The following is a 25,635-nucleotide window of genomic DNA, read 5'->3' as shown; positions in this document are numbered from 1 at the left end:
CCTGTCTTTGGGGTAAAAGTTATGGATGCTTAGATACTTTAGAAGTGCTGTTATTTTAGAAGTAGGCCTATAGATACTGTGGTTTCTGAACTGTAGGGTCTGTACAAGAGTACAACATTTTATTTTCTGAACAGCACTTTATCTGTGCTGTAGTTAAAGGAAAGGATGTTATTCTGGTTTTTGTCCCCCCTTCTGGCTGGAGATTTCTTACTTAAAGAATGCAATTACTACTTTTGTACTGAAAAATCACAAGGACATTAACTATTGTTTACACTTAAGTATAGAATAGCCTAACCTTACATTAAAAAGGAATAGTAAATAGCATAGTGTGTGAATGGCTATCTTGTCTTGAATGAGGTATTCAAACACTTGTCTGGATTCTGACTGCATTTTTTTTCAGGGAATGGTAAACTATACATGTTCGGCAGTAACAACTGGGGCCAATTAGGACTAGGATCAAAGAACACTGTCAGCAAACCAACATGTGTTAAAGGTTTGTTTTGGGGTTTTTTTGGTGTCTTTTTTAAAGTAGACCCTTGTGAAAAGGTACTTTATAAGATGCAGTTCCAAAGTAACTGATTCTGCCACCTTTACTCATCATGTGTGGCGTATTAGTGCACAAGCTTGTAAAGGTAGCTTGAAAGGATCCCTGATTGATTTTTCCATCAGTTCCAAATTCTGCGTCCTTTTGCGTCTGAAGATTACTTCAGATACATAGAATCCTGTCTTTTTTGAGGGCTCTCATTTTGTGTAATATTTGCCTTAACTGACAAACACATCTTTGTGGTGACTCCAAAGACATTAATCAGATGCTTGGTCTCTGCAGTCTTGTCTATGCCTTAGAAATCAGAGTTCCAACAGCATCGTGTAACCTTTGTATCACTTTTGTCTTAGCACCTTTATAACTGAAAAAATCTATCAGGAACTTAATCTTTAAGTACTGCTACATTTTTAGCAAGTATATGCCCAAGGGGGCATAAATATTAATGTATTTCTATGAAGCAGTAAAATAAATGGCCATATTCTTTCCTATGTTGTAAAATATATTTTCATTGCACTGTTACCTTCTTGATCTTTCCCAGCCAGTTTTATCTCGTCAATACTTTTTCCCTATCCCCTTACTTATGTCAAGTCAGATCTATCCCTTTAACACATTCTTTTCACCATTAAATGTTTATGCTCATCCTTTCTGCCAGCAGATCGATCTGTTAGCTTGTTGTTAAAAACAAATTATCCTGCTTGTGCAAACTCTTTTCTTCCTGATTTAGTTTATTCTACTGTCCTTTATCTGCTCCTCTCTCTGTTTCACTTCAGAGGGAGAATGCAGGTTCACATCTTCTGTCAGCCATGTGAGTGATTGATTCTTACCTTGGCGTAAATGGATTGAGTGTCAAGCTTTCAGTCATCACTTGGCTTCGGGAATGGGGTTGCAAGGACACGTTTCAGTTTCTGCATGGGGCCGAATGGTTGTGGCTGCATGTTTTCTGAGAAAATATCTTCTGGGATTTGACTAGAGACTAATGAAATTGGTTACAAAAATTTGCCAGCAACATTTTAAATATAGCATAGCTCATCAAATACAGTTGATTAGTCAAAGTGGGAGGAAGATTAGGGAGCACAGACTTCTGAAGAGCTGATTAAGATTGTCTCTGAAGTTAGAGGCAGAGTTTTGGGATATAAAGCAACATATTGAGATTGTAGGAAGAAGCCAACATTGGAAGTGTTATGGTTCTAGCCTGATCGCAGTAGTAAGATAGGATAGGCAGGAACCTGAATTTGGACAACGGATGTTTGTGTCTGTGTGTTAGACTAGAGACAGTTCGTGTTTAAGTAGATAGACTTACTCAGTGACTTGGTAGAAGGGACTTTAATCTGAATGTTTTGGAGCCGATGAAAGTTTATTTGGAAGGACTGAAAAAGGGTTTGTGAAAGAGATGATGGTTGTTGGCTTTGTCATGGCCTAATGTAGTGGAAAAGCAATCAAAGATATATTATCTAAAACTGATGCTGTTTTAAGAGCATTGTATAGGGCTCATGGACATGGCTGAAAGAAGGTAATTGTTGGCAACAATCAGTAATTGGAGAGAGGCTGGAAAAATCGGTGAGATTTTTTTTCCTCTGTTTCTGAAATGGGGTGCATTTGTCATGGAAGAAAGAGCACCTCTGCATCTCTCTTTCATACCAAAATAACTCTTGACTTCTCTCTCATACATTCCCATGTGACCAGACTGTAAAGAAGTACATGCGGTGTGTGGGTAGTAATTGAGCTGAAATTGAGACAGGATGGTATATGCAAAAATTTTAGGCACTAGTCGAGATAGGACTGTCCTTAGCAATTGAGTTTAGTGATCAGTAAGAGGGCGGTGCAGAGCAAAAGTCTAGCAAAAAAGGTAGTTGTGCATAGTGAAGGAAGATAGGGATGATGAAACAAAGGAACCCTATGATTCTAAAGATTTAAGATAGTGGGAAAAGCGTAAGAGGGAGTTGAGAATAATACTGTTGATGAAAACTGAAGACAGCTTTAAGCATGCATTTTGTCCTGCAACTTGATATATTCTTTGAGACATATCCCATAAATGGTAAATTCTAGGGAATATGATACTGGGATGCAGTAGCCATCATCAAGTTAACCTGAGCGTCAGCTATAAGTTTTTAAGGTCTATATCTGTTTTCTTGTCTTGGGGGAATCCTGATTTAATAAGTTATATGCTAGGCTGAGATGAGCAATGAATCTTGTAATCATTCTGTTGGTAAAAAATATGAAAAAAATTGGAGCTCCCTCTAGAGCATAGAACATTTTGTTGTTGAACCAACTATCAGCTTGTTTGTAACTTTTCCCCCCCTTTGGCTTTAATTCATAGCTTTAAAACCAGAAAAAACAAAACTTGCTGTTTGTGGAAGAAACCACACTTTAGTTTACACAGGTATGTAACCTATATTATCTACATATTAAAGATAGATTTCTTCCTTTGCTTTCATGCAAAATTACATTAAAAACCCCAGGAGTATTGAGAAATGAAAAATAAATGAATAGGGGACTGCTAAAACTTGGGGTTTTGATATCTAGTTCTTTGAATGCTTGATTTATTCTGAGCAAGTGCATTTATAAAATAATGTTATATAGGACTTTGCTAGCAGTAGCCAGGTGAAAAAATTTCTTGCTGGCATTTGAGGTGTGGTTAACAATTAGCAATATTTCATTTAAAGCCTGTAAAGGTATATTAGTATTTTATATATATATCTTTACTCAAATTTACCTTTGGCAAGTAATTCATCTTTATTAGTGTGAAGTTATATATTTGAGTAAATATAGAGGAACTGAATGTTTTCAAGTCTTCACATTTTGTTGCATTTTGGTTAGACAAGATAGTCTGCTATTTCAATGACAACTGGTTTTATTAAGCTATAAATAAATAAACTGTAAATTTAAACTGAAAAATAAATTTTTAGAGAGACAGTATACAGAGAATTGATGCAAATTCTTGTCATGCTTCTAAAATTTATGTAATGGAATAGCCATCTTTGTGGTTGCAATCCTGTAGCTTTCAGTAATGTTATAAATAGGATTGTTTGTTTCTCAGGAGGTTTATATATGTGGAGACCCTGAGCACTGTAAATAAGACTATTAGAATAAACGAGAACATTTTAATAATGGCTGAGTATGCAAGACTGCACAGGGTAAATAGTCACTTTTAGTGTACATGCTGGTTAGATAATTTGTGGCCATTTATATAGCAAGGACTATTTATAAATTGTACGTCAGTTACTTATCACATTTGTGTCTGGATTCCTATTATTAATGGGCCTTATCTTTTTCATCATAGATGAGCACTTTAGATGTGAAACATACTAAAATGAAAAATATACATCTTAAAGGTCTCGAGTTGAAGATACCAATCATCAGCTTTAACTTCAATTTTAAGATTCTAAAACAAAATAAAGACCTAGTTAATTAAATTGAAAGTGATTTAAATATTAAAGTGAGTAAAATATTTCTAATAAAAACCTAAGCAAAAATATATTTCATTCATAGTACTCAAAACTGTCAAGTTATGCATTTCTTTAATTTACGTACTAATACAACTTCTGTTTTCTTGCCTGTGGCATGATTCACCGTTTTCCTCCTGCTTTATCTTAAAATACACAATATATACAAATATATAATAATTTTTCTGTCTGCCAGGGCTACCAGTAGTAATTTTCTCAGAACTCTTGCAGAACTTCAAATTATACTTGCTTTTTAAAGCAGTCTCCAGAATGGTGGGAAATGCAGTCAGTCTAAGTACATGTAAGGTCTTCAGAAAGTTCTGATTGAAGTGTGTGCAGGAAAGCCTCCTTGCTAGCTACAACAGAAGCTGCTAATGTCAACTCGAGGGTATTTCAGGGCAGTAAACCCTAACTTTTCTGAAATGTTTTTCCATCAAAAATTAGATTACTTGCTCCAGTTTCTGTGACTTTTTACCACTTATGAGAATGTCTTCATTCTGTCTATTACATGTGCTTTTCTGTATGCAGAAAAAGGAAATGTGTATGCTGCTGGAGGTAACAGTGAAGGACAGTTGGGATTAGGTGACACAGAGGAAAGGACGACATTTCATTTAATTAGTTTTTTTACCAACCAGCACAAGATCAAACAGCTAGCAGCTGGATCATACACCTCAGCAGCAGTAACTGGTAAGAGCAACCACTAATAAAATCTATTTATGTGTGTCCAGCCTGGTGATCCAGGGAAACATTTATTCGCATATGTGGGTGTATTTTCTATGCCTCGCCATCATCTTTCCCTAGTAACCGTAGTTGGTTTTTGATAGCCAATTGCCTGTTTCACCACAATCTGGTAAGGGGTGGCAGTCTCATTAACTTCCTGCAATTTTTGTGGAAGCAGACCTTTTTGTGAGTGATAGCCTGTAATGGGAGCTCGGCCTGTACTAGTTTACTAGGAATCCTTATAAAGGAGAGACAGTATGAGTACCCTCAAAATGGGAAAAATCTTCAGTTCATTTCCCAGGGAAGCCAGTGACGAAACATGAATCTTATGAAAACAAAGTTTCTCTAATTCCACTTCTTACTGCAACTATTTTGGTCTACTGGTACAGGCTACACAGCTGTGTCATTGCTAATTCTGAGAGGGGCCTGGCCTGTGGCCTATCTCTCCTATGGCAAAAATCATACATTTGCAACATGTTGAAGTCCACACAGTTAGAATACGTTCAGCCATTGGATGGGTGGTCCTTTATTACCCGATAATGTAATTTCTCAAGTTTTAGTATAAAGCAGCTATTTCTGTACCTGTTTAGGATAAGTTATTGAGGCTGTCATTTCAGAATGTGACACAGACCATAACAGTGTATGTGAGAGATGCTACCATGCCTGTCCAACCTTTCTTGGCAAAAAGAAATGTTGTTGCCTAGAAATGTTTCATGTTGTTCACTACCTTTTTTTTTTTTTGTTTTTTTTTGCTGCTACCATTGGTCTTTGTGTCAACAGAGGCTGGTCTTAATAAGTCTGGAACAGCTATTGTGATAGTTTAAGGAAAACAAATTGAAGCTGCGCAATATAATCTCCTGTGAAAAGAATTAAAAGATAAGGCAAGAATAAGTGGGTTGTGTACCAAAGGCAGAACAGAGAATAAGTTTGTAAGAATGAGAAAGTGGTGACTTGCTACAAGAAATGAGAAGGTGCCTAAAATTCACCGTAATATTTTCATACTGGCCTCGGGCAACTGAATTGTTTTATACGCTCAATCTTCCTCTTTTTGAAGGAATGTTTTTACACAGTACTTTTCCTGTTGCTATTTATGGTCTAACATCAGTTGATAATTAAGTGTACGGTGTCACTTTTGACAAGCTTAAGGGATACCCTCTTACTTCAGACTGTTTTGTTGTGCTAAATACCATTTTATGTCCCTGAGATCATGACATTTAGTAGGATCGTACACAGAGTTTATGAAATGCTCTTAAATGGGTAGATTAACTTTTTATTAATTTTGGTTTTAAATCTGTTAACTGTCTACGTCTTCATTTTAGAGGATGGGCAGCTTTTTGTGTGGGGTGACAATTCAGAAGGTCAGATTGGCTTGGCTGATGAAGCTTGTGTCAGTGTCCCTTGTCAAGTGGATGTTGGAAAACCTGTTTCCTCTGTTTCCTGTGGATATTACCACTCTGCCTTGATAACGGGTAAGAGAATGGGAATAGTGGTTAGTGGAGACAAGTCAGTGGTTCTCAAATTGTTGTCTTTTAAAAGTAGCTAATGTGGCATTCATTACTTTTGGAACTAGATATGCCATAGTTGTTAAAAGCTGCTGTGTCGCAGAAAGTCAGCTATGTAGTTTTGTATTGCATTGGGAGATTTTACCAGAGAACAGGTTGTCTAAAATGTGGTCTTAATTGATTTATTTGGGAAACTTGTATGTAATTTACTATATAATTGTTTATTATTGTTCAATTAAGAATACTGTGAGGAAAAAACTGCAGTTTAATTTCTGCATATGCACATTGTTGTGCGAAAGTGTATTAGAAAGAATGACTGTCTTACCACATTTTATTTTTATGAAGGTTCTGACAAAAGATGTGGATTAATACTATGGTTTCAATCCAGTTTTTCTTGAGATCATTCATTTTTTTGTGATGACCAATCAATCATCTTCATCTTCTTCAGAAATATAAATATTGAATAGACTTGCTATGTTTGGAGGAAAAATTAATCTCTCTGCTAGCAGTGCAATATTGTTGTCAAAGTCTGATGTTATGTCTCAAATTTTAAGTTTTGAAGTCAGTTAAACAGGCAGTATAGATTATGAGGAGAAGCATACGCTACAGTGAGCCAGTGTCTGGTCTCCAAACCAACCCATCTCTCTGTTGCTTTCCATCTCTCTCTTCCCATCTCTCTGTTGGTTTCCAAAGTGGTGATACCACTCATTTTTTAATAATGCCAGCATGGGTGAATTTATCAGTCAGTTTTGATAGTATTACATATGAGCAGCCATGAATTCTTTTCAGCCATATAGATTTATATTATTAAGCTTTACATTGAGTCCCCTCAGAGTAATTAAAAATTTGAAAGGATCAATAGTTTGATTGTAAAGCTTTTAATGGGTACCCGGGAACTGTTCCATCAGGTACTTTTCTCAGGTTACTTGATAAATGTTACTTTTCCATGTATGATATCTATATAGCTCTGAGAGAACATGCTGTTAACAGAATGAGAGCATCCTGTGGTGGACAAATAGGTGTTATGCTGGTAGCGTGCAACCTTTGTTACAGATGCTTTATTACAGTAAATGATTGAAGTGCCTCTGACTGATCAGGAGCTCAGCACCTGTTAGGAGTTAAGCTCAGCTTCCTGAGCTCAAAATAAATGAAAAATAAAAAAAATAAAAAATTCCGTACTTCAAGGATATAGTAAGCAGGTGTGTATTTCTCCCTTAGAGCCAAGAGCACTGACAAGACTGCAGTGGGATATGACAAAAGCTCTCGTTAGAAGAAGGGTTGAGGATGAGCATCTAAGAGCAAGGAAAGAACAGTGTGTGCCAAGTGCTCTAAGGAAGTGGAAACTTTTAATGGAAGGGGGATGAGAAAAAAGGATTAGGGTAGCAGCTGGGTAAGAAAAATGGAGCCTCTTAAAATATTAATAGGAAAATGAACTGGTTATCACCTGTGAAAATGGGGAGTTGTTGAACCCGTTACTATTTAAACAGGCCTGGGTGTGAGATAGAAAATCTTAATTTTCAGCCTCAGTATCTGCAATTCCTGCAGAAATTTGGCTTCAGTCTGCCTCAGTGAAACTACTGACACGCAGATGGCCTCGTTTGTGGTGAAAGGATAAATATTTTTTTATTATTTTCCTTTGGGCCCTTGGTGACAGTTTTATTTGACTGATACTTTAACTACCATAGAAATTTAGTGTTGGACATCCAGGTTCTTTTACTGAATTGATCTTCTGTTGCACTACTGTCAGTGTATATACAGACAAAACAAAGCTTATGCATTTAATCTAGGTGTACCGTAGTCACACATTATTTTAGCTGTGAAGTTAGCCATCAAATTATGAATTTGGAAGTTCTGCAAGCTGAGTCTGTTTAAGTACAAATGTAGTTACCTTATTTTTCTTACAGCCTAGTTAGGAAGGAAGGCAAGGCACTATGCTGTTAAAAGATTCTCCTTTAAAAAAAGATGATTCTTTTAGTATTATTAGGATTCTTTTTTCTCTTATGGAAAACACTTACCTGTAGGACTTGCTAGACTGACTCAGAACAGTCCTCACATCCTCAGTATTCTGCCTCTAAGAGGTAGTGGAACATAGCAAAACAGATAACTATGGAGTATTTGGAATATTCCTATTACGGGGTAGGGTCCCCCGTCCCCCCAATTGCCAGTTAGCCATTGAATTATGCCTTGAAGTATGTTTAAAAGTTTGCCTAGCACAGGAGTTTTGCATGTGTTTTTATTGTATGGTTTTATCTTGTGTACTAGAATTTAGAGTGATTAGTGTTATTTTTAATATATACTTTGGAGGAAATATCTGGAAAAGAAAGTGGTTCTGTATTTCCAGAAATGAAATTTGGACTGGTCAGGCAAGTGTATAATCTGTATTAATTACCTCAACATCAATAAAGTATCCCAGAGGAGCTTTTTTAGATTGTGGTTGCTGTTATTGTGAAAGAAATGGGAGAAACACTGTTAACAGAAAGCTTTCAACACCTGTAACTTATCAGTTGTTAGCATACTATAGAATTACTACATTTTGACTTTTTAAACATGACTTGTATGTAGAAAAGCATCAAATAATACAGTCTTTAATAATAAAATATAGTTGCACTGTGTAGGACTTGATACATGTTGTCAGGCTGAACTGATGAGCATGGCACCATGTGGTTCCCTTTCTTAATATATTTAGGTTTGACAGAAGCTGTACACTGGCTAAGCAAACTGTTAGGATCGCAGGCCTGTCTGGGTTAAAACTAAAACGGGGTTAATGAGGGTACTAGAATATATAGTGTGGTCACAGAGTGCCCTCTCCAGGGCAGGATGTTTATTAATAAGAGACTATTGAGAAAAAAAGTGGTCAAGTATGGATTCCAGCTTTTTTTTTTTTTTTAAACTGAATTTGTTATTTCTTTGAAACAGCTGGTTTTGAAAAGATTTGTTAGCAGGCATTTGTCTATAAGGTGTTTTAACTAAGGTATTTAACTACTATAAAGTCAAGTACAATGTCAATGAAAAATAGAGTGGAATCCTGATGCAAACCTTTAGTGGATAAAAGCATGTTTGATGGAAATTGCGTGGCATTCAATTGTCTAAATTTGTACATCAGTTCTACAACCTTCCCCTCACCTGTTTTTTTGTCTAGTGGTTCCAAAAAGATGTTTCATCACCTTTCTTGCTTTTGCTTTTTAGAATGGCTTCTATCCCGATGATAATTCAACTACTAAACATGTCCACCCCCTGTATTCCACCATGTACACGTGGGCCCCACTGACGCCAAAAGCAGTTGTAGAATACAAGAACAGAATATATCCTGAAATATTTTTAATAAAAAACACTTCTGAAACTTAGACTAGGCAAAAGCACAGGCAATGGTTAGCTTATTTGCATATGCAAATTAGGAAGATGGTCCAGTTACTTCGTGGTTGAAAGATGGTTGTTTGGTTCGTTTTCGTTTCACTTTGCATTCTTCAGAGAGTTCCACTGAAAACAAGTTTTTAGTTTAGAGTTTCTAGCCCTCTTTACAACTTTTTCCCAGTATCGTTTCCTTTCCTTTCTTTTTGCAGACTTGGCATGTTAGGTCCCCATATTAGAGGTACGTTTTAAACAAAGCAACAGAGAAAGAAAGAGATGAAAGAGTGTAGCAACAATTTGGAGTCCATATACAGATCTTTAGCTGACTAGCCTTTGACCACGCTCACTCAAGAGAGGACAATTTTTCAAAAAGCGTTAAGCTTGACAAGCGTATGTAGCTCATTTGTCCACTGGAGGAGATGGAGAGCAGGAAAAGCCAACTTTTCAGGTTAGCCAGTATCTAACCACTACTCTGGTGTCTACAGCAGAATTAGATTTGTGGAGCTAGAAAGGAATTGAACATACTAGACCTCTTCTGGTGTTTCCCTGCCTGAACTGTTATTGTAAGCAAGGTCAAGATTCTTACTGAGAAGATGACTTTTCATAGAGGGCTTTGCGGGTTCCTTGAATTCCTATTTTAATATACTTTGTCATTGTTTTTAAGGACCATTTTTAAGGATCATCCCGTCCACAAACACATCCATACTCAGAATTTCAATATTTGAGGTGATTTCGACCAATTCAGTCTTGAATAAATAATTCTTTTTTTTTTTCTTCATTTATTCAAGGTATCATAGAGTGATCCAATTCTTTTGTCTACGTGCCTCATTTGCTACCAGCCAGGTCTCATATCTTCTCTCATCTGCAGTATGTGCATTTGCCTTTGAGGGGCAAAGGTAGTTTTATATTCACTTGCCCGTTTCCTTGACATGTTCCCGTGGCCTGAAGTTTAGTGATAAAGAAAATGTGCCACACTAGGGAAAGTTCAACACATGAGAACTGTGACTCTCATGAGAGGAGAAGAATGATATAACCAGGTTCCATTGTGAACAGAATGTCCTTAGAATGCAGATGCACTGTGCACATCCTGTACTCAAAATTCATGTGGGTTTGCCTGGATTCTTTTTATGCTTGACAGCTATTCTTCATAGTTTTTAGGCTACTATTTGCCTTAAAGGGGTATGTAATGTATTCAAAAATTGCTTTAATAAATGAGTTTATCTTTGTTAGCTGGGTTATTAAGTTGAAAAAATGTAATAAACTTGATTAGTTTGGGAAGTCAATGGAAGCTTGGCCATTTGAAACTTTAATCCTATTAATTAGATTGTGATTGGATTAATATTTGCAGTGCAGTAGTGTTTAAAAAGAAGTGCTGGACTCTTTAAAGAGAACTGCATGAGTAGTTAACTCCCCAGGGGTTTGAGGGGGTTTATCAGCTTATTGCTAGAAATATATGGCAGATCCAAGAGTATTAAAACAATACTTACTTTCCAAAAAATACAGAGTTCTTTTTATGGTTGGGTTTTTTTCTTTCTTTTCACTTAGAATCCCTAATAAAATCTCTTTTTGTTAATGGAATGTTTTGGTTACATAAAACTTCACATTGCAGTTGATTTTTTTTGGTTTTGTTTTTAATTGGGCTACTGTTTTAGAATAGAAAATTGATGCTGCTGCAAATAACGGCAAAGTGTCAGCCTGTTCAAAGTATTTCTGCATGTAGGTATAAGAATAAAGATCAGAATTAAAACAGAAAATCAAACTGAACAGAGAAGCCTAAAACAGTCCGTAGTTTAGAAATGAAGTGAAATATACTTTTCTGCAGCTGAGATCATTTGCTGTTTCTTAAAAAACACAGACAGATTGAAATGACTGCAAAACACCCCTTAGGAAGGAAGTGTAGAAGAGTGCACCAAGGGTATTTCTGCACACATACATGCAGGTAAATGAAGTGTTATACTGTTACTGGGGTAGTTTGTGTGTGCAGGAAAGAAAATATCAGAATGAAAAAAAAAAAAAAAGGACTGTGAGGTTGGGGTTACACCCCTGATGATGATAGTTGGGAAATGCAGCTGCTATCCTGTTTCGTTATCTTCCTGAAGAGAATGTATCTCTGTGAATAGATTGTGGGTGGCTACTCTTAATAGCCTGAGCCCTGGGAAACCCTGCAGGAAGCTTAACATTGAGTAAGATTGTATTATTGCCATTCCCTCATTGCCTCTCTGTGTAGCTAGAGCTTTCTGTAAAAATAGTAAGTCCAGTTGCTAGCCTTGGTAGCCCAGGAGCGTGGTACTTGAAGAATCTGTGCTGTTGTGAGAGGCAGAAGTGATCTTGGAAAATATAAAAAACATGTCAGATAGTCTGAGATTTCTTTGACTAAGGCAGAGGCTAAATTTCTTAGGTCTTGTAAGCTTTACAAATAAATACTGTGCCAAAGTCAGGTTCTAAATCTTTGGTGGAAGTGCTGGGGTTGCAACTTTATGTTGAGTCTTAGGACCCATTTTCCATTTAAAGCAGGAATTCAGCTTTTATGAAAAAAAAAAATCCTTTTTACAGTTTTTGCTTTTTGAGTATGTAATACATTTTTTTCAGAATTTTCAAGTTAATTGATAAATTTATATATTTAAATTAATTTGAAGCTGAGGTATCTTAAAAATGCATAACGTCTAATTTTTTTTTTTTTTTTTTTCTGGTCCTGAATGAACTTTAGCGTAAAATAAGAGACATACTTCAGATTCTCCCTATAGATAAAATTTATTGAAAACCTATCTGCAGGCTTCCTTTGAAGGAAATAGATTGTAATTTTTTTCACTTATTGTGGACTGTCAATACCAAAGGTGACAAACATCAGAGGTCAGCATGACTGCTCCAGAATTACTACTTCTGAGAGGATGGGAGGAGAAGTACTGCCTTATTAAAAGACATAGTAGTTTAAGGGTTTTCAGAATGAATCAAAGCCTTTCTGATGGAGGGTCCTGGCAAAAGCAGTCCCTGTTGCTCTGTTCCATGTATCTGCTGCTGTAGTCACTCTGTAGCACAAAATAATCAAGAGCCGAGTGCCATAAAGAAACAAAAATACATGTCACTGGCAAAAGAGATTTCCAGGAGAAACATTTTGAGTCTAGTTTATCTATTGGATTTACCAGTTCACGTAAATGAAAATGTATTACTAACTAGTTGTCCCATAGTTACAGAAAAGGAAGATGTGGTTTTGCATCATATGTTACCATATACAGAATGGTAATTCAGACTTATGTAGCAGTGAAAAAGCAAAGGGAGCAATTGGAAAAGATAAAACAAAGAAAACTTGAAAGTAAAATGAATTGCCCAAATTTGGGATTGAACAGTCATTTACTCTGCTTTTTTTTCTTTTTTTCTCTATATCTTACAAGGAGAAAGTTTGGGTTTTCCATCAAAATTCCATGCAAAATGATGTTCTATTTTAATTGATATTCTTACAAGCAACTTCAGTTGACATAGATACTGATTACAGAGGGAATTATAACTTGTCAGAAGCAGGATATATATGGTTTTGTTTTTCCCTCGGCTAGATTCCTTGCAGGCTAAATATTGCGGTACTCATCTTGGAGGAGGCTAAAATTTAGCCCCTTCTTGCCCCATCAAAGCAGACTGTTGCACACAGCTGTTTGAACGTTATACAAATATGTTCTATTATCCCGTAATGTTCATACACTTTTCTACCTTACTGATTTATGTCTGCAGCAGTCTTGACAACCCTTCATTGCTTCTGAGTGCATGCTGGAAATCCTGCTCTGTTCTGTGTTTTCACAGGAGATGGTGAGCTCTATACTTTTGGAGAACCTGAGAATGGGAAACTGGGGTTATTGCCTGAACAGTTGAAGAACAACAGAGTCCCACAGCCTGTACTGGGAATTATGGAAAAGGTTAATAAGGTTGCTTGTGGTGGAGAACACACAGTGGTGCTGACAGGTATGCAATTTAACTGGCTTTTTTTACAGCCCTATAACTGAATTGGTAAACTCAATTTACTTTAAATAATTTACATCCCACTGAAATGTAAGGTGCTGTAGTTATCCTGGCTGTTGTACATCAAAGACCGTTGTACATCAAGGAGGTAGAAATCCATGTAACAGTTAACCTAAGCGCAGGCCTGCGCTGTGCTGCACGTATAGTTTGACGGTCAGGCCTGCTCTGTGCATGTCTCTGTGCTGCAGGATAAACTATGCAGCTAATTGTAGCAGAGGAGCTTGCAGGCCACTCCTGCCTGGTATCACTGGTTACACTACTTGCATGTCCTTGCCTGCATCTAGAACTTCAGCGGCAAGTTCCCATGTGAATGTCCTTTTTATTTAACAGTATAATTGAGAAAAAAGCATTGTTCTGCTTGTAAGAAAGTCCTGTAAGAGCTCAAATGACCAAAATGGGGTAACCTTCCACAAATGGGATCTGCGTAGCGTGCTGTGCCTGGCTGGAGGCCTGTTCAGTTCCACACAGCTCAGGATTCCTAGCATCTGAAGGGGTGTAAGGTTATTGAAACTATCTTCTTTCTCTTTGTAGTCTTAGCTCCAATAAACAGCATTTTAGGAGATACTTTACAGAGTCTGAGTGCATTTCTTACTGGAATTATAACAAGCTAGCACCTCCTAGAGCAACACGGATGATTGATGTTTCTTTCCTCTAAAGAGCTTGAAAGTGGTATTGGCATGAGGGGGGAAATTTTAGACAAAAGCTTCCATTCCGTAGTAAATTTAAATGACCTTGAATATTTAGGAAGGTATGTAGGAAGTCACTTTTCAAGTAGCTGTCTGTTAATAGTGATGGAGATGCACAATCTAGTGGATGCCTAAATGGATTAAATATGTCTTGTGATAGTACAGAATTTGTCCATGACTTTGAGCAGAATCTTTAGCATACTTCTTGTGCCAGGGGAAGTTTCCATGGGACAGTAGGAAAAATTTCTTTACCGAAAGAGTAGTCAAACATTGAAACAGGCTGCCCAGGGAAGTGGTGGAGTCACCATCCCTGGAGGTGTTCAAAAAACGTGTAGGTATGGAACTTCAGGACATGGTTTAGTGGACATGGTGGTGTTAGGTCAATGGTTGGACTTGATGATCTTAGAGGTCTATTCCAACCTAATGATTCTGTGATTCTATACATATAAAACTAGTACAGATATAGGCATTCAATGTATCATACAAGTTATAAAAATCAGAAAAACACAACTGTTATATATTAATTCACAGGGTTGTATGTATAGTACTTGGAAGATGGTGTGTATTACTGTACCATTAAATGGTTGTGCACCAATGGTAAATTAGCTTTTCAAAGAGATATATGCAAAGCATTGCTAGCTTTTTATTTCTACAAGTTCTATCCTGAACTATAGTAGTATTGAAGGAGGAAAGGGAGGTTTGACTTTGCCCACAGGTGATATCGGCTTTGGCTTGTAATGAATTCCACAGCTGTATAATATGCCTGTAATAAAGCTCCTACCGAAATGCAAAAGCTATAAAAGCAAGTGGGATGTATAGATATCAGTCCTTAAATCTGTACTTTGAAAATGCTAGATAGTGATCTCTTGTCAGTCTGGTGGCATACCTTCAAGGTTATGTAACCAAATTGTCTAAAATACAAACTGAAAATGTAACTGAGGGAGGTTGTAAGTAATGTGATGTGGTATTGTACTGCAAGGCAGTGGAGAGAGTAAAGGTGGAAGTGATGTGCTGGGAAAGGTTAGGTGTAATGATGAGTGAAGATTCTGGGTAGGTTAAAACTCCTTTGGGAAAACTAAGAAGAGGAAATAACAGTAGCCAGTCCAGGAAATAATGCAAACATTTGTCCACATTTCAGTGCCTTTGTTTCTCTTCTTCCATCAACATACAGTCTTACTCTGGCAGTATTCTATGTCATAAAATAATTTCTTTACATGAAATCAGATTATCATTATTAGGAAAAAAATAACCATAAATTTGGGGTCAGCAAATTTATAAGTCATAGCATTATTTTATAGGTTATAAAGTGAAGTTCTGCAGAAGGAATTTGATTATCATTATTGATTATTTTTTTAACTATAAATCTGAAGCCAACCAATAGATATTTTGTTTTAATGGTATTTCATGTGATAAAATTTCATTGTAACAAACGACTGTTACAGAGGTTTAGTAGGAAGATGTAGACCTGGATGACATCATCATTGTAGTGAAATCTGTACAAGAGCTATAGTAAAGAGGCAAAATATAAATGCTAAAAAACAAATACAGTGAAGAAAACACCATAGTAAGTCAGTGTCTTAGTATGTAAGATTTACTTTCAGGACACTGGTTGAGAAAGTCCCTTGGGAGTCAGTCCTAAAGGGCAAAGGGGTCCAGGAAGGCCGGACATTTTTCAAGAAGGAAGTCTTAAAAGCACAGGAGCAGGCTGTCCCTGTGTGCCGTAAGATGAACTGGTGGGGGAAACAACCGACCTGGCTGAACAGGGAGCTTTTGCTGGGACTTAGGAGAAAGAGAACAGTCTACCACCTTTGGAAGAAGGGGCAGGCTAAGAAGAGTACAGGAATTTAGTTAGGTCATGTAGAATGAACATTAGGAAGGGAAAAGCCTAGTCAGAACTCAGTCTGGCCCCTGTTGCAAGAGATAATAAGAAGTGTTTTTACAAATACATTAACAATAAAAAAAGAGCCAGGGAGAATCTCCATCCTTTATTGGATGTAGGGGGGAAACGTTGTCACCGAGGATGAGGAAAAGGCTGAGGTACTTAATGTAATGCCTTCTTTGCCTCAGTTTTTAGTAGTCAGACTAGTTACCCTCGAGGTAGTCAGCCCCCTGAGCTGGAGAACAGGGATGGAGACCAGAAGGATTCCCTCATAATCCAGGAAGTAGTAGTTAATGACCTGCTATGCCGGTTGGACACTCACAAGTCTATTGGGCTGGATGAAATCCACCTGAGAGTGCTGAGAGAGCTGATGGAGGAACTTGCCAAGCCACTCTCCATCATTTATCCGCAGTCCTGGTTAACAGGAGAGGTCTCGGAAGACCGGAGACTTGCCAATGTGACGCCCATCTACAAGAAGGGCCGGAAGGAGGATCTGGGGAACTACAGGCCTGTCAGCCTGACCTTGGTACTGAGCAAAATTATGGAGTGATTCATCTTGGGTGCGCTCACATGGCAAGTGCAGGACATCCAGGGAATCAGGCCCAGCCAGCATGGGTTCATGAAGGGCAGGGTCCTGTTTGACCAACCTTATCTCCTTCTATGATCAGGTGACCTGCCTAGTGGATGAGGGAAAAGCTGTGGATGTCATCTGTCTGGACTTCAGTAAGGCATTTGACACAGTCTCCCACAGGATTCTATTGGACGAGCTGGTGGCTCATGGCTTAGACAGGTGCACTCTTCACTGGGTTAGGAACTGGCTGGATGGGTGAGCCCAGAGGGTTGTGGTAAATGGAGTTAAATCCAGTTGGTGACCAGTCACAAGCGGTGTCCTCCAGGGCTCAGTATTGGGGCCGGTCTTGTTTAATATCTTTATTGATGATCTGGATGAGGGGATTGAGTGCACCCTCAGCAGGTTTGCAGATGACACTAAATTGGATGGGAGTGTTGATCTGCTCAAGGGTAGAAAGACTCTGCAGAGGGATCTGGACAGGCTGGATCGATGGGCTGAGGTCAATTGTATGAAGTTTAACAAGTCCAAATGTTGGGTCCTGCACTTGGGTCACTACCACCCCATGCAACGCTACAGGCTTGAGGAACAGTGGCTGGAAGGCTGCCAGGCAGAAAAGGGCCTGGGGGTGCTGGTCAACAGCCAGCTGACCGTGAGCCGGCAGTGTGCCCTGGTGGCAAAGAAGGCCAACAGCATCCTGGCCTGTATCAGAAATAGCGTGGCCAGCAGGACTAGGGAAGTGACTGTACCCCTGTACTCGGCACTGGTGAGGCCACACCTTGAGTACTGTGTCCAGTTTTGGGCACCACAGTGTAGGAGAGACGTTGAGGTCCTGGAGCATGTCCAGAGAAGGGCAATGAAGCTGGTGAAGGGTCTGGAAAACATGCCTTACAAGGAGCACCTGAGGGAACTGGGATTGTTTAGCCTAGTGAAGAGGAGTCTGAGAGGAGACCTTATTGCTCTCTACAACTACCTAAAAGGAAGTTGTAGTGAGGCTGGTGTTGGTCTCTTCTTCCACGTAACTAATGACAGGACAAGGGGAAATGGCCTCAAGCTGCACCAGGGGAGATTTAGATTTGACATTAGGAAGAATTTCTTTACTGAAAGAGTGGTTAGACATTGGAAGAGGCTGCCCAGGGAGGTGGTGGAGTGACCATCTCTGGAGGTGTTCAAAAGACATACAGATGTGTTACTTAGGGACATGGTTTAGTGGTGGGCTTGGTAGTGTTAGAATAATGGTTGGACCTGATAATCTTAAAGGTCTTTTCCAACCGAAATGTTTCTATGATTCTATGATTCTACTTGCCTATGGAAGCAAATTTTGTAGTAGAAGGGAAATAAGAAAATCAGTGCTGGCTTAGCTGGCAGTTGGTTGATGACCAAAGTGTTCAGTGCCAGAAGATCCAGGTGAGTCAAGAGAAGAGGAAAAGAATATCCTCCAAGATACATTTTCCTCAAGATTAATAGTTGTTGTGGTAAGAGTGAAAGGTTGGATAGATGGTTTTTAATGTGACTCAGCTTTTATTAAATAGGCTACAAAAGAGCAGCAGAAACATTTATACCTCTTTTAAGCTCATTTTCCTGAATTAAGAAAGTACAATTTTGAAGAAATTCTGACTGTCATATATCGTCTTTTGTGAAAATGGGTGCTGCTTGGCTTTAGTACCACAATACCTACTGATGTGGTTTTCACCTTTTCAGGGTCTTTCCAGTTTTTCAGTGTGTGTCATTTCAGTCTTAAAAAAATAAGAACTGAGTGTCTGACTGTTGTATATTCCCCTGTTTCATCTATCTCATTTAACATACGAATAGGATATGAGAAAATGTCATATGGAGAAACTGTTGCACATCTTGGCTCATTTCTTGTCATCAGTTCTACTTAGAGTTTATCAAATTAGAAGAAAGCATAATCCAGTTATCTTACTGAGTACGAGGCAAGTTTCTTCCTGACTCTCATACATGATTAGTCTATTCCGAAGCACTTCATTTGATTTCTTTTTTATGACTGTCTTATCTATTCTATTGGCAATTTTGTATGGTAAGAACCACTGTTATCTGAGATATTAAATCAAGCCACTGTTTGGAATCTTTCCAGCAAGTATCAGAGTAAATGGTAGAAAGTATATATTAAAATAATTCTTTTTTTCTCTAAAATGCCAAAATGGGAAGCTTATTTTTTATTTCACAGATAACCAAAGATTAAATTGTTGAGAGCAACGATTTGGAAAAAAAGCTTTGTAAAGATACAAGGCTTTAGAGATGTTCAATATGGTGTTGGAAACCACCTTTTTTACAAGTCCTATAGTTACTTCTGCCTTGAATATTTGCATTTGTTCTTGAGAATAAACAGAATTGCAGTTAAAAATTCTACCATGCAAAAGCTTTCTCTCGCTGTAGCAGCACAAGCCTATTTGGTTCATGGCGGTCTGTCGGCCAGTTCAAGATCATATCCTCATCCCAGATTACTCCTCTCAGACTAAAAAAATGCATCCACTACCCACAATGTTTGCAGATGCTTCCTACTGAAAATGAGTGTTGGTGTCATCACTTTCAAAAGAAATATGAGAACGCAGCAATCTCAATTTGCGTACTTTTTCAATAAGCTTTTTAAAAGGTATAATAATAATAATTCGTAAATCTAGAAATTGGAGAAGAAACAGATTATTGGGAGTGGCCGTAATATCTTGCAGTTTTTTTCAGGTGATGACAGATGCTCTGAGAATAATCCTGTCTATAAAAGGATGTATTACCTCCTTTTATTCTCCGAAAGGAGGGAAAGCGAAGATACCTTTTCAAAGGAAGAAGTGAAGCAGTCCTTCGAGAACAGATCGTTTGACATAACATTAGTGCATTAGTATGTAAAATGTTGGATTTTTCATCTTCTATCTCAAGGTCTTCTTAAAAGAGAAGAAAGTCAAGATATCCTTTTGAAAGAGGATGAAAAGGATGAAAAAGCTCTACCTTTTCATGACAGAAGTGACTGTTCAAACCATGTAGGATTATCTAGATTTTTCAAACCATTCTTAAGTCTGTATACTATTTATACTGAAATCCCCAAATCCAATTACTAGCTCTGGTAAAACTGAGTATTGTGTTGACAACTGATTTTTATAGTAACATTTTTCAGCATAAGCATAAAGCTATTGTAAGAGTGAATAGCCCATTGGCATAATAGTAGTGGTAGCAGTAATAATAATAATAGTAGTAGCAGTAAATAATAATAATGATGATGATGATGTTCAAGGGAAATGAATCTGTGTGGTGAGATATAAGCATACTTGTCTGTTTCTGTTTTTCTTCCATGGATTTTTAACTTTATCTGTAGCCTTAAATAAATAGCAAGGAATGTGTGAATCTTAAAAACACTCTTGGAGCTCACTCAGTTCTTTCAGCAAATAGCATGTGTTAAAAACAAATCTGAAAGCTATATGGATTTTTGCCTAGGACTATTTTATTTATGGTGACAATGGTCATGGAGATTAAGAACTGTTATGTACTCCAGAAGATTCCTGCAAAAGTGGAAGTTACACAGTTACAGGGAAATATCCCTGTTCTTCCAAAAAAGAAAATGTAGGAACGAGAAGCAGTCCGAGCACTCAAGTGCTGGAGGTCACTTGGAACAGTGAAGCCATTGACTTCTGTGCAAGCTCTGAAACCATTTCTCTTCATCCTTCAAGGGCCCTTTTCATGGGCTGCTGCTGCGGAGGCAGCAGTTTCTTCCTTGAGGCCAAGCCAGGACTTGTGTTCTGTTTCTTCAAGGTGCTGTTAATACGGCTGAGCCTTCCTTGTGATTCACTGACACACTGGAGGCGGTGCTGCTTCCCTCGTACTGCTCTGGCCATATGTCTTTCCTCTCTCCTTGTACCACTCTGGTTCTGCCTTGACTATTCCATAGGAAAATACATCAGCAAAACCCCCCAAAACCTGGCTTGCTGAGCTGAGCTGGCTTACCACATAGCCAGGTGGACAGCAGAGGCAGTGCAAGTGGGGACCGAAGAGAGGATGGGGGAACGAGATCTGCCCTTTTGCTGGCAGTAGAATCATAGAATCATTAGCTTGGAAGAGACCTTTTTTTTCTTTGCTAGCAGAGTTTTATTTATTTCATCCAACCATATCCTTACTGGGACTGAGGACAGTAAGAAGAAGGTGACAATGGGGCTATATCCCCTTTTGCATTCATGCTGTAGGCAAATTTATTTACAAATTCAAGTTCAAAATGATGAAATTCACCTCTGTCATTCTATTGCAAAGTCTATGAGGTTGCTTTGCCATAGACTTCTCTTTCCATGTATTTATAAAGACAGATTTGAGGAAATACCTAATTTCTGCTAAATGAGATTATTACTGAGGTTTGGCCTTACTTCTGCACCACAGTGGTGAATCATTTAAGAAAGGTGCAAGGTTTTTGTCTTCCTGTGCCTTGACAATTTGCTACAACAAAAGTTGGACTTGATCTTGAAAGTCTTTTCCAACCAAAACTGTTCTATGATTCTATGATAATTGGCTAATAAGCAAATTTAGGAGGAAGGAAATTTAGGTGCCTTTGGTCTATAGGGGCAGTAAAAGAAATCATTCTTCTTTTAAAGGCACTCTAACCTGTTTTGGGATAGGCCTGTTCTCCTCATTGTCAGTAGAGACAGAGGAAAGAAGATAATTTCCTGTACTTTCGAAGTTATGAGTGGAGAACATCTCCCTCTAAACACAAATGCAAAAGACATTGCATGTTTCAAGCTTGGATTAAAGATAATGTGAAAAAACTCCAACATCACTTAAAATAATTATGTTAATCAAATAGAGCCATATAATTTGAAAATTACAAGATCAGCCAGTTTCCAAAGAAATGTTGAAACAAATGCAGTGCTTCTAAACAGAATTTGTGGAATCAGCCATCCTGAGAAAGTCATTTACTAAAATGAACATGAGACTTTGGTTCACTTAGAGAAAGCTCCTGTCTTTCAGGTGTAGTTTCTTGGTTCTTATGGAGAAAGTCTAAACGTTACAGAAAATTTCTTACTTCTTTTACTTTAAAGATCCTGAGCTGTTGCTTTCTTGGACTGAAATTTCCAGCAGAGGGAGCTTTACTATTACATGTAGTAAAAACCCAGCTTTACTCAATATTTTTCCCCTACAATCTAAAAAAGTGTGAGACGATTGGGTTTTTTTTTTTTTATGGTGTAAATTCATGACAACTTAATAGGGAACAATTTAAAAGGGGCAGAAAGGGCAAACCCTTTCCTAGAAAGAACATTTCCATACGTAGTGTTACAGTATTTCCTCGTGGTTCCTTTGAAATCGGAAAGTTCAACAAAAGTTAGTAAGTGTACTATGTTAGTAATATGGAGTCTGGTTTATTCGCTGCTTTCTCTTTCCCTGACAGTAGCGAAGGATTAGTTTGAGGGACTGGTAACATAACTTGGTTTTAATATTTCTCCAGTTTGTGGCTGCTCTGAGAATTTGGTCTCACAGTATAAACTACTTTTGTGGCACTGAAACTGACTTTGCTATGCCAGTGGCCTTGTTTCCTTGACACAAAGAAATACTCAAAAAGCAAAGATTCTCTGTCGATTGTTGTTCCACACAGTCCGCTGTGGATGCCCATTCCTCTCTTGCTTTTGAAGGTGATGAGATTTTTGACCTGATGGCATCTGTGCAGAAGGAGCAGGCGTGCTCTGCACCATGTTCGTAACAATGACATATTGCTCCTAAGTCTCAGTTATTTTTGCTTGACATAGAATATTTGTTCTCCTTCCCAATCTTTCCCAGGTTTTCATAATAATTGTTCAAGTACTTTAAGTAGTATTTCTCTAGCTTTTCATTTGTTGCCTACCTGCAGAAGAAAAAGGGGCAGGGAATAAAATTCTAGGAAAACATCTCCTTTTCGCAAAAAAACACAGTCTTTGAATGTCCCTTTTCACAAGCATGACCTCATCAACGTTTCCAAGCTTCACAGTTTTCCCCTGTTGTGATGTAGTGCCAGGGACGGACACACCAAGAATCTTTATTGCTTTGGAGAAGCTCTTATTCTTTTTCCTGGCACAGATAGTCCATTAAACAGACAAAATATAAATGTGGAAAGATGGTTATTCTGTCAGAAGATAACACAGTTATAATGTTCTCTATTGTATTTAATGCAGGGCTGATGTGGTAGCTGAACAGAATACTGAAACCTATTCTGTTACTGTTCCAGTCTCTTCTTACACACGAATTAGTATTGGTTTAAACAGGTCTAGTCTATTCAGTTTCGGGTCATACAGTGTACATGCAGGTAACCAGGAATTGCAACTATTGTACTTGAAAATGCACATATATGTAAACATGGTGGTCTTGAATCAATTGCAGTGTGTAAACTCTCATACTTTTTTTGTTAGCTGATACTTTGTGTACATGTGATCAGTGACTTATTTTGCAGTTATGTTAGAAAACATGTTGCATATTGAACCATTCGAAATTATTTTCCTGTTTTAATTTTGTTATATTTTGTTATTAATTGATAAATTTGATTGATCAGTTGGTACATTTTTTAATTGCTAAAACATTGCTTTTTAATGCTGATGTCATTTGACTTCTATTTGGCTAACAGAAAGAAGGTTATAATGTATGTATCTCAGCATATTTGTTGTTAACTTTGCCTGTTCATTTTCAGAGACAGATGTATATACTTTTGGACTCGGACAATATGGGCAGCTGGGACATGGTACTTTTATTTTTGAAACTTCAGTACCGAAGTCTGTGAAACACTTGAGGAGGCACAAAATATGTAACGTTACATGTGGGGAAAATCATACTGCTGTAATAGCAGGTATGTAAGTGAAAAATTCTGAAATGCACTTCCAGCCACTCTCTATTATACTGCAAAAGCTTTCTTTATAAAATGAGCAGTAGAAGAAGGCATTTGCAAACTTTCTAGTTCTAAAGGTTAAGTGAGCTAGTGAGAAAGCCAGGTTCGATATTAGGACTTTCTGATTCACAGCCATGCCATGCATAGCTCTTTACCCAGTATCTCCTGGGGAATTATAACCTCGTAATCATGCCTTGGTAACAAGTATTCTTGTTTAGAAGCATTTGTTTTTCTGTACAATTTCAGTCTTCTTATTTTGTTGGTTTGGTTTGGGTTTTTTTACAAATTTTCTAGACTAGCTCTTATCTCAGACAGTACTTTGCCTGAAAATATACATAGTTTTTGATCATATTCATCTGTTGAAAATTGTTCAGGTTTTGCTTTTGGAAGAGAAATATTCCTTACTTGCATGGCCTGTTACTTTGTTTGTAGTGGGTTTGTCCTGGGTTTTTATTGAATCTTTGTTGTTAATAACATTCTTTTTTTTTTTTTTCCACATGCAGAGAATGGCCTTATGTTTACTTTTGGAGATGGGCGACATGGCAAGTTAGGCCTTGGAGAAGAGAGTTTTACAAATCAGTTTGATCCCACTCTGTGTTGTAATTTCTTGAGCTTCACGGTCCTTTTGGTAAAACTTTTGTTCATGCTTCTCAGACATCAAAAGGATGTTTTATGAAACACGTTATTAATGAGAGTTGAAATCTCATTATAGAATTATTTCTTTCTATAACATTTAAGTAGCAGACAACACAAATTGAAATAAAAAAGGAAATTATATTTAATTACCACGCTGTTCATTTAGTTCAGAATGTATTTGGCTTGGACTACACATATAGACTGCTTTTTAGGGTTTTGTTCAGTAGTGTTGGGCTACAATGTTTTGGTCTCTAGAGCTGTGGTAGCCTATAAAATTAAGTATTTGTTGCTCTCAGATTGTTGGCAGTAGGGGAAAACTAGTGTCTGTGCTGAAAACACCAGAGTGTTATCCTTTCAATTTTAATGAGTATTTTTACAGTGGGATATTTTTAAACCTTAAGAAAATTTGAGGAGTTGCTTTTTTGAATCCAGACGGGGTGAGAAAGCAGAAATACTCTTTTCTTTTAAGGGCATTGTTTTAATCTATTTCTTGAGGTGTTTAAGAAATAAATGTCACAGAATTGCCAGCATCAAAAATGCAAACATGACTCAGGATTGAGCCAAATTTGAGACAAAAATCTGTTGATCACTTCCATTTGTTTACTGGACTTAGACTTTAAGGAAGTTTTATGAGAAGTGGTAAGGGTTTAAGCTTTTTAAAAAGTGAAACCTTGATCTTTATATAATAATACTTTGTCTATTGGAGGGTGTAGGACTTGCTTTACATTTTATGATAAAATTTCTAGGTTTGTATCACTGAAGCTATCAGCATTGCCCACATTGGACTTGCATCAAATTAATTAGCTCAAATTATTTAGCAAATTCAAATCCCTTGAAAATCAGTGGAACTGTCTTCGCTTTCTTCTCTGTCAATAATTTGGTAGACCTGTCCTGTGTCCTGTTCAATTCAAATACATTGTATTTAAGTAAGAAGAAGTGGACATAGATCACCAGTAATTAATAAACGTAGTTATCTTGCTAATGTCATTAGGAGCTAAATTTGAATCAGTTTAATATCTCTTACTTTTTAATGTTTTTTCTTATAATCTAAGGCCCTAGAGATGATTGTAAGAAAATTAGATTCTTGTATTGATACTTGCAAATGAAATAATCAGAACTTTTTTTGGTGCCGTAGGTTGCTTGTGGTGGTTGTCACATGCTAGTTTTTGCTGCTCCAAGACCTAAAGGATCTGAAGAAGTTCTCTTAGAAGATTTATATGAGAGCCATTTCACTGCTACTGTCTCTAAAATGAGTGGAGACTCACTACTAACAAACACCTTACAACTAACAGCAGCACGAATGCGACGTCGAGAGAGGGTAAATTCAAAGCTCTTTAGAGATGCCATACTTCTTTTTGGAAACAAAGTAACTTTTAAAGCTAAAATCACAGCATATACTCAGCAGACAAATATATCTGCTTAAAATACGTGTTTAATTTTAATGTATGAAAAGAAGAATGATTGTC

The 25,635-nt window shown here is 37.5% G+C and overlaps 1 protein-coding gene across 2 annotated transcripts in view; it reads left to right on the top strand.

The window, feature by feature from the left end:
• The window catches only part of RPGR (retinitis pigmentosa GTPase regulator), a 61,005-nt gene that overhangs the window by 9,743 nt on the left and 25,627 nt on the right, over positions 1–25,635 (top strand). For both annotated transcript variants that reach the window (XM_086471114.1, XM_086471051.1), the window contains exons 3-10: positions 401–493; positions 2,862–2,924; positions 4,516–4,674; positions 6,027–6,176; positions 13,347–13,505; positions 23,339–23,494; positions 24,037–24,161; positions 25,305–25,487. In XM_086471114.1, the coding sequence (XP_086327240.1) occupies positions 401–493; positions 2,862–2,924; positions 4,516–4,674; positions 6,027–6,176; positions 13,347–13,505; positions 23,339–23,494; positions 24,037–24,161; positions 25,305–25,487 (1,088 nt within the window). The remainder of the gene's footprint in view (positions 1–400; positions 494–2,861; positions 2,925–4,515; positions 4,675–6,026; positions 6,177–13,346; positions 13,506–23,338; positions 23,495–24,036; positions 24,162–25,304; positions 25,488–25,635) is intronic.

Source organism: Leptosomus discolor, chromosome 1 (genome assembly GCF_034619465.1).
Source record: "Leptosomus discolor isolate bLepDis1 chromosome 1, bLepDis1.hap2, whole genome shotgun sequence".
NCBI lineage: Eukaryota > Metazoa > Chordata > Aves > Leptosomiformes > Leptosomidae > Leptosomus > Leptosomus discolor.
This window is presented reverse-complemented; position numbering and strand designations above follow the sequence as displayed.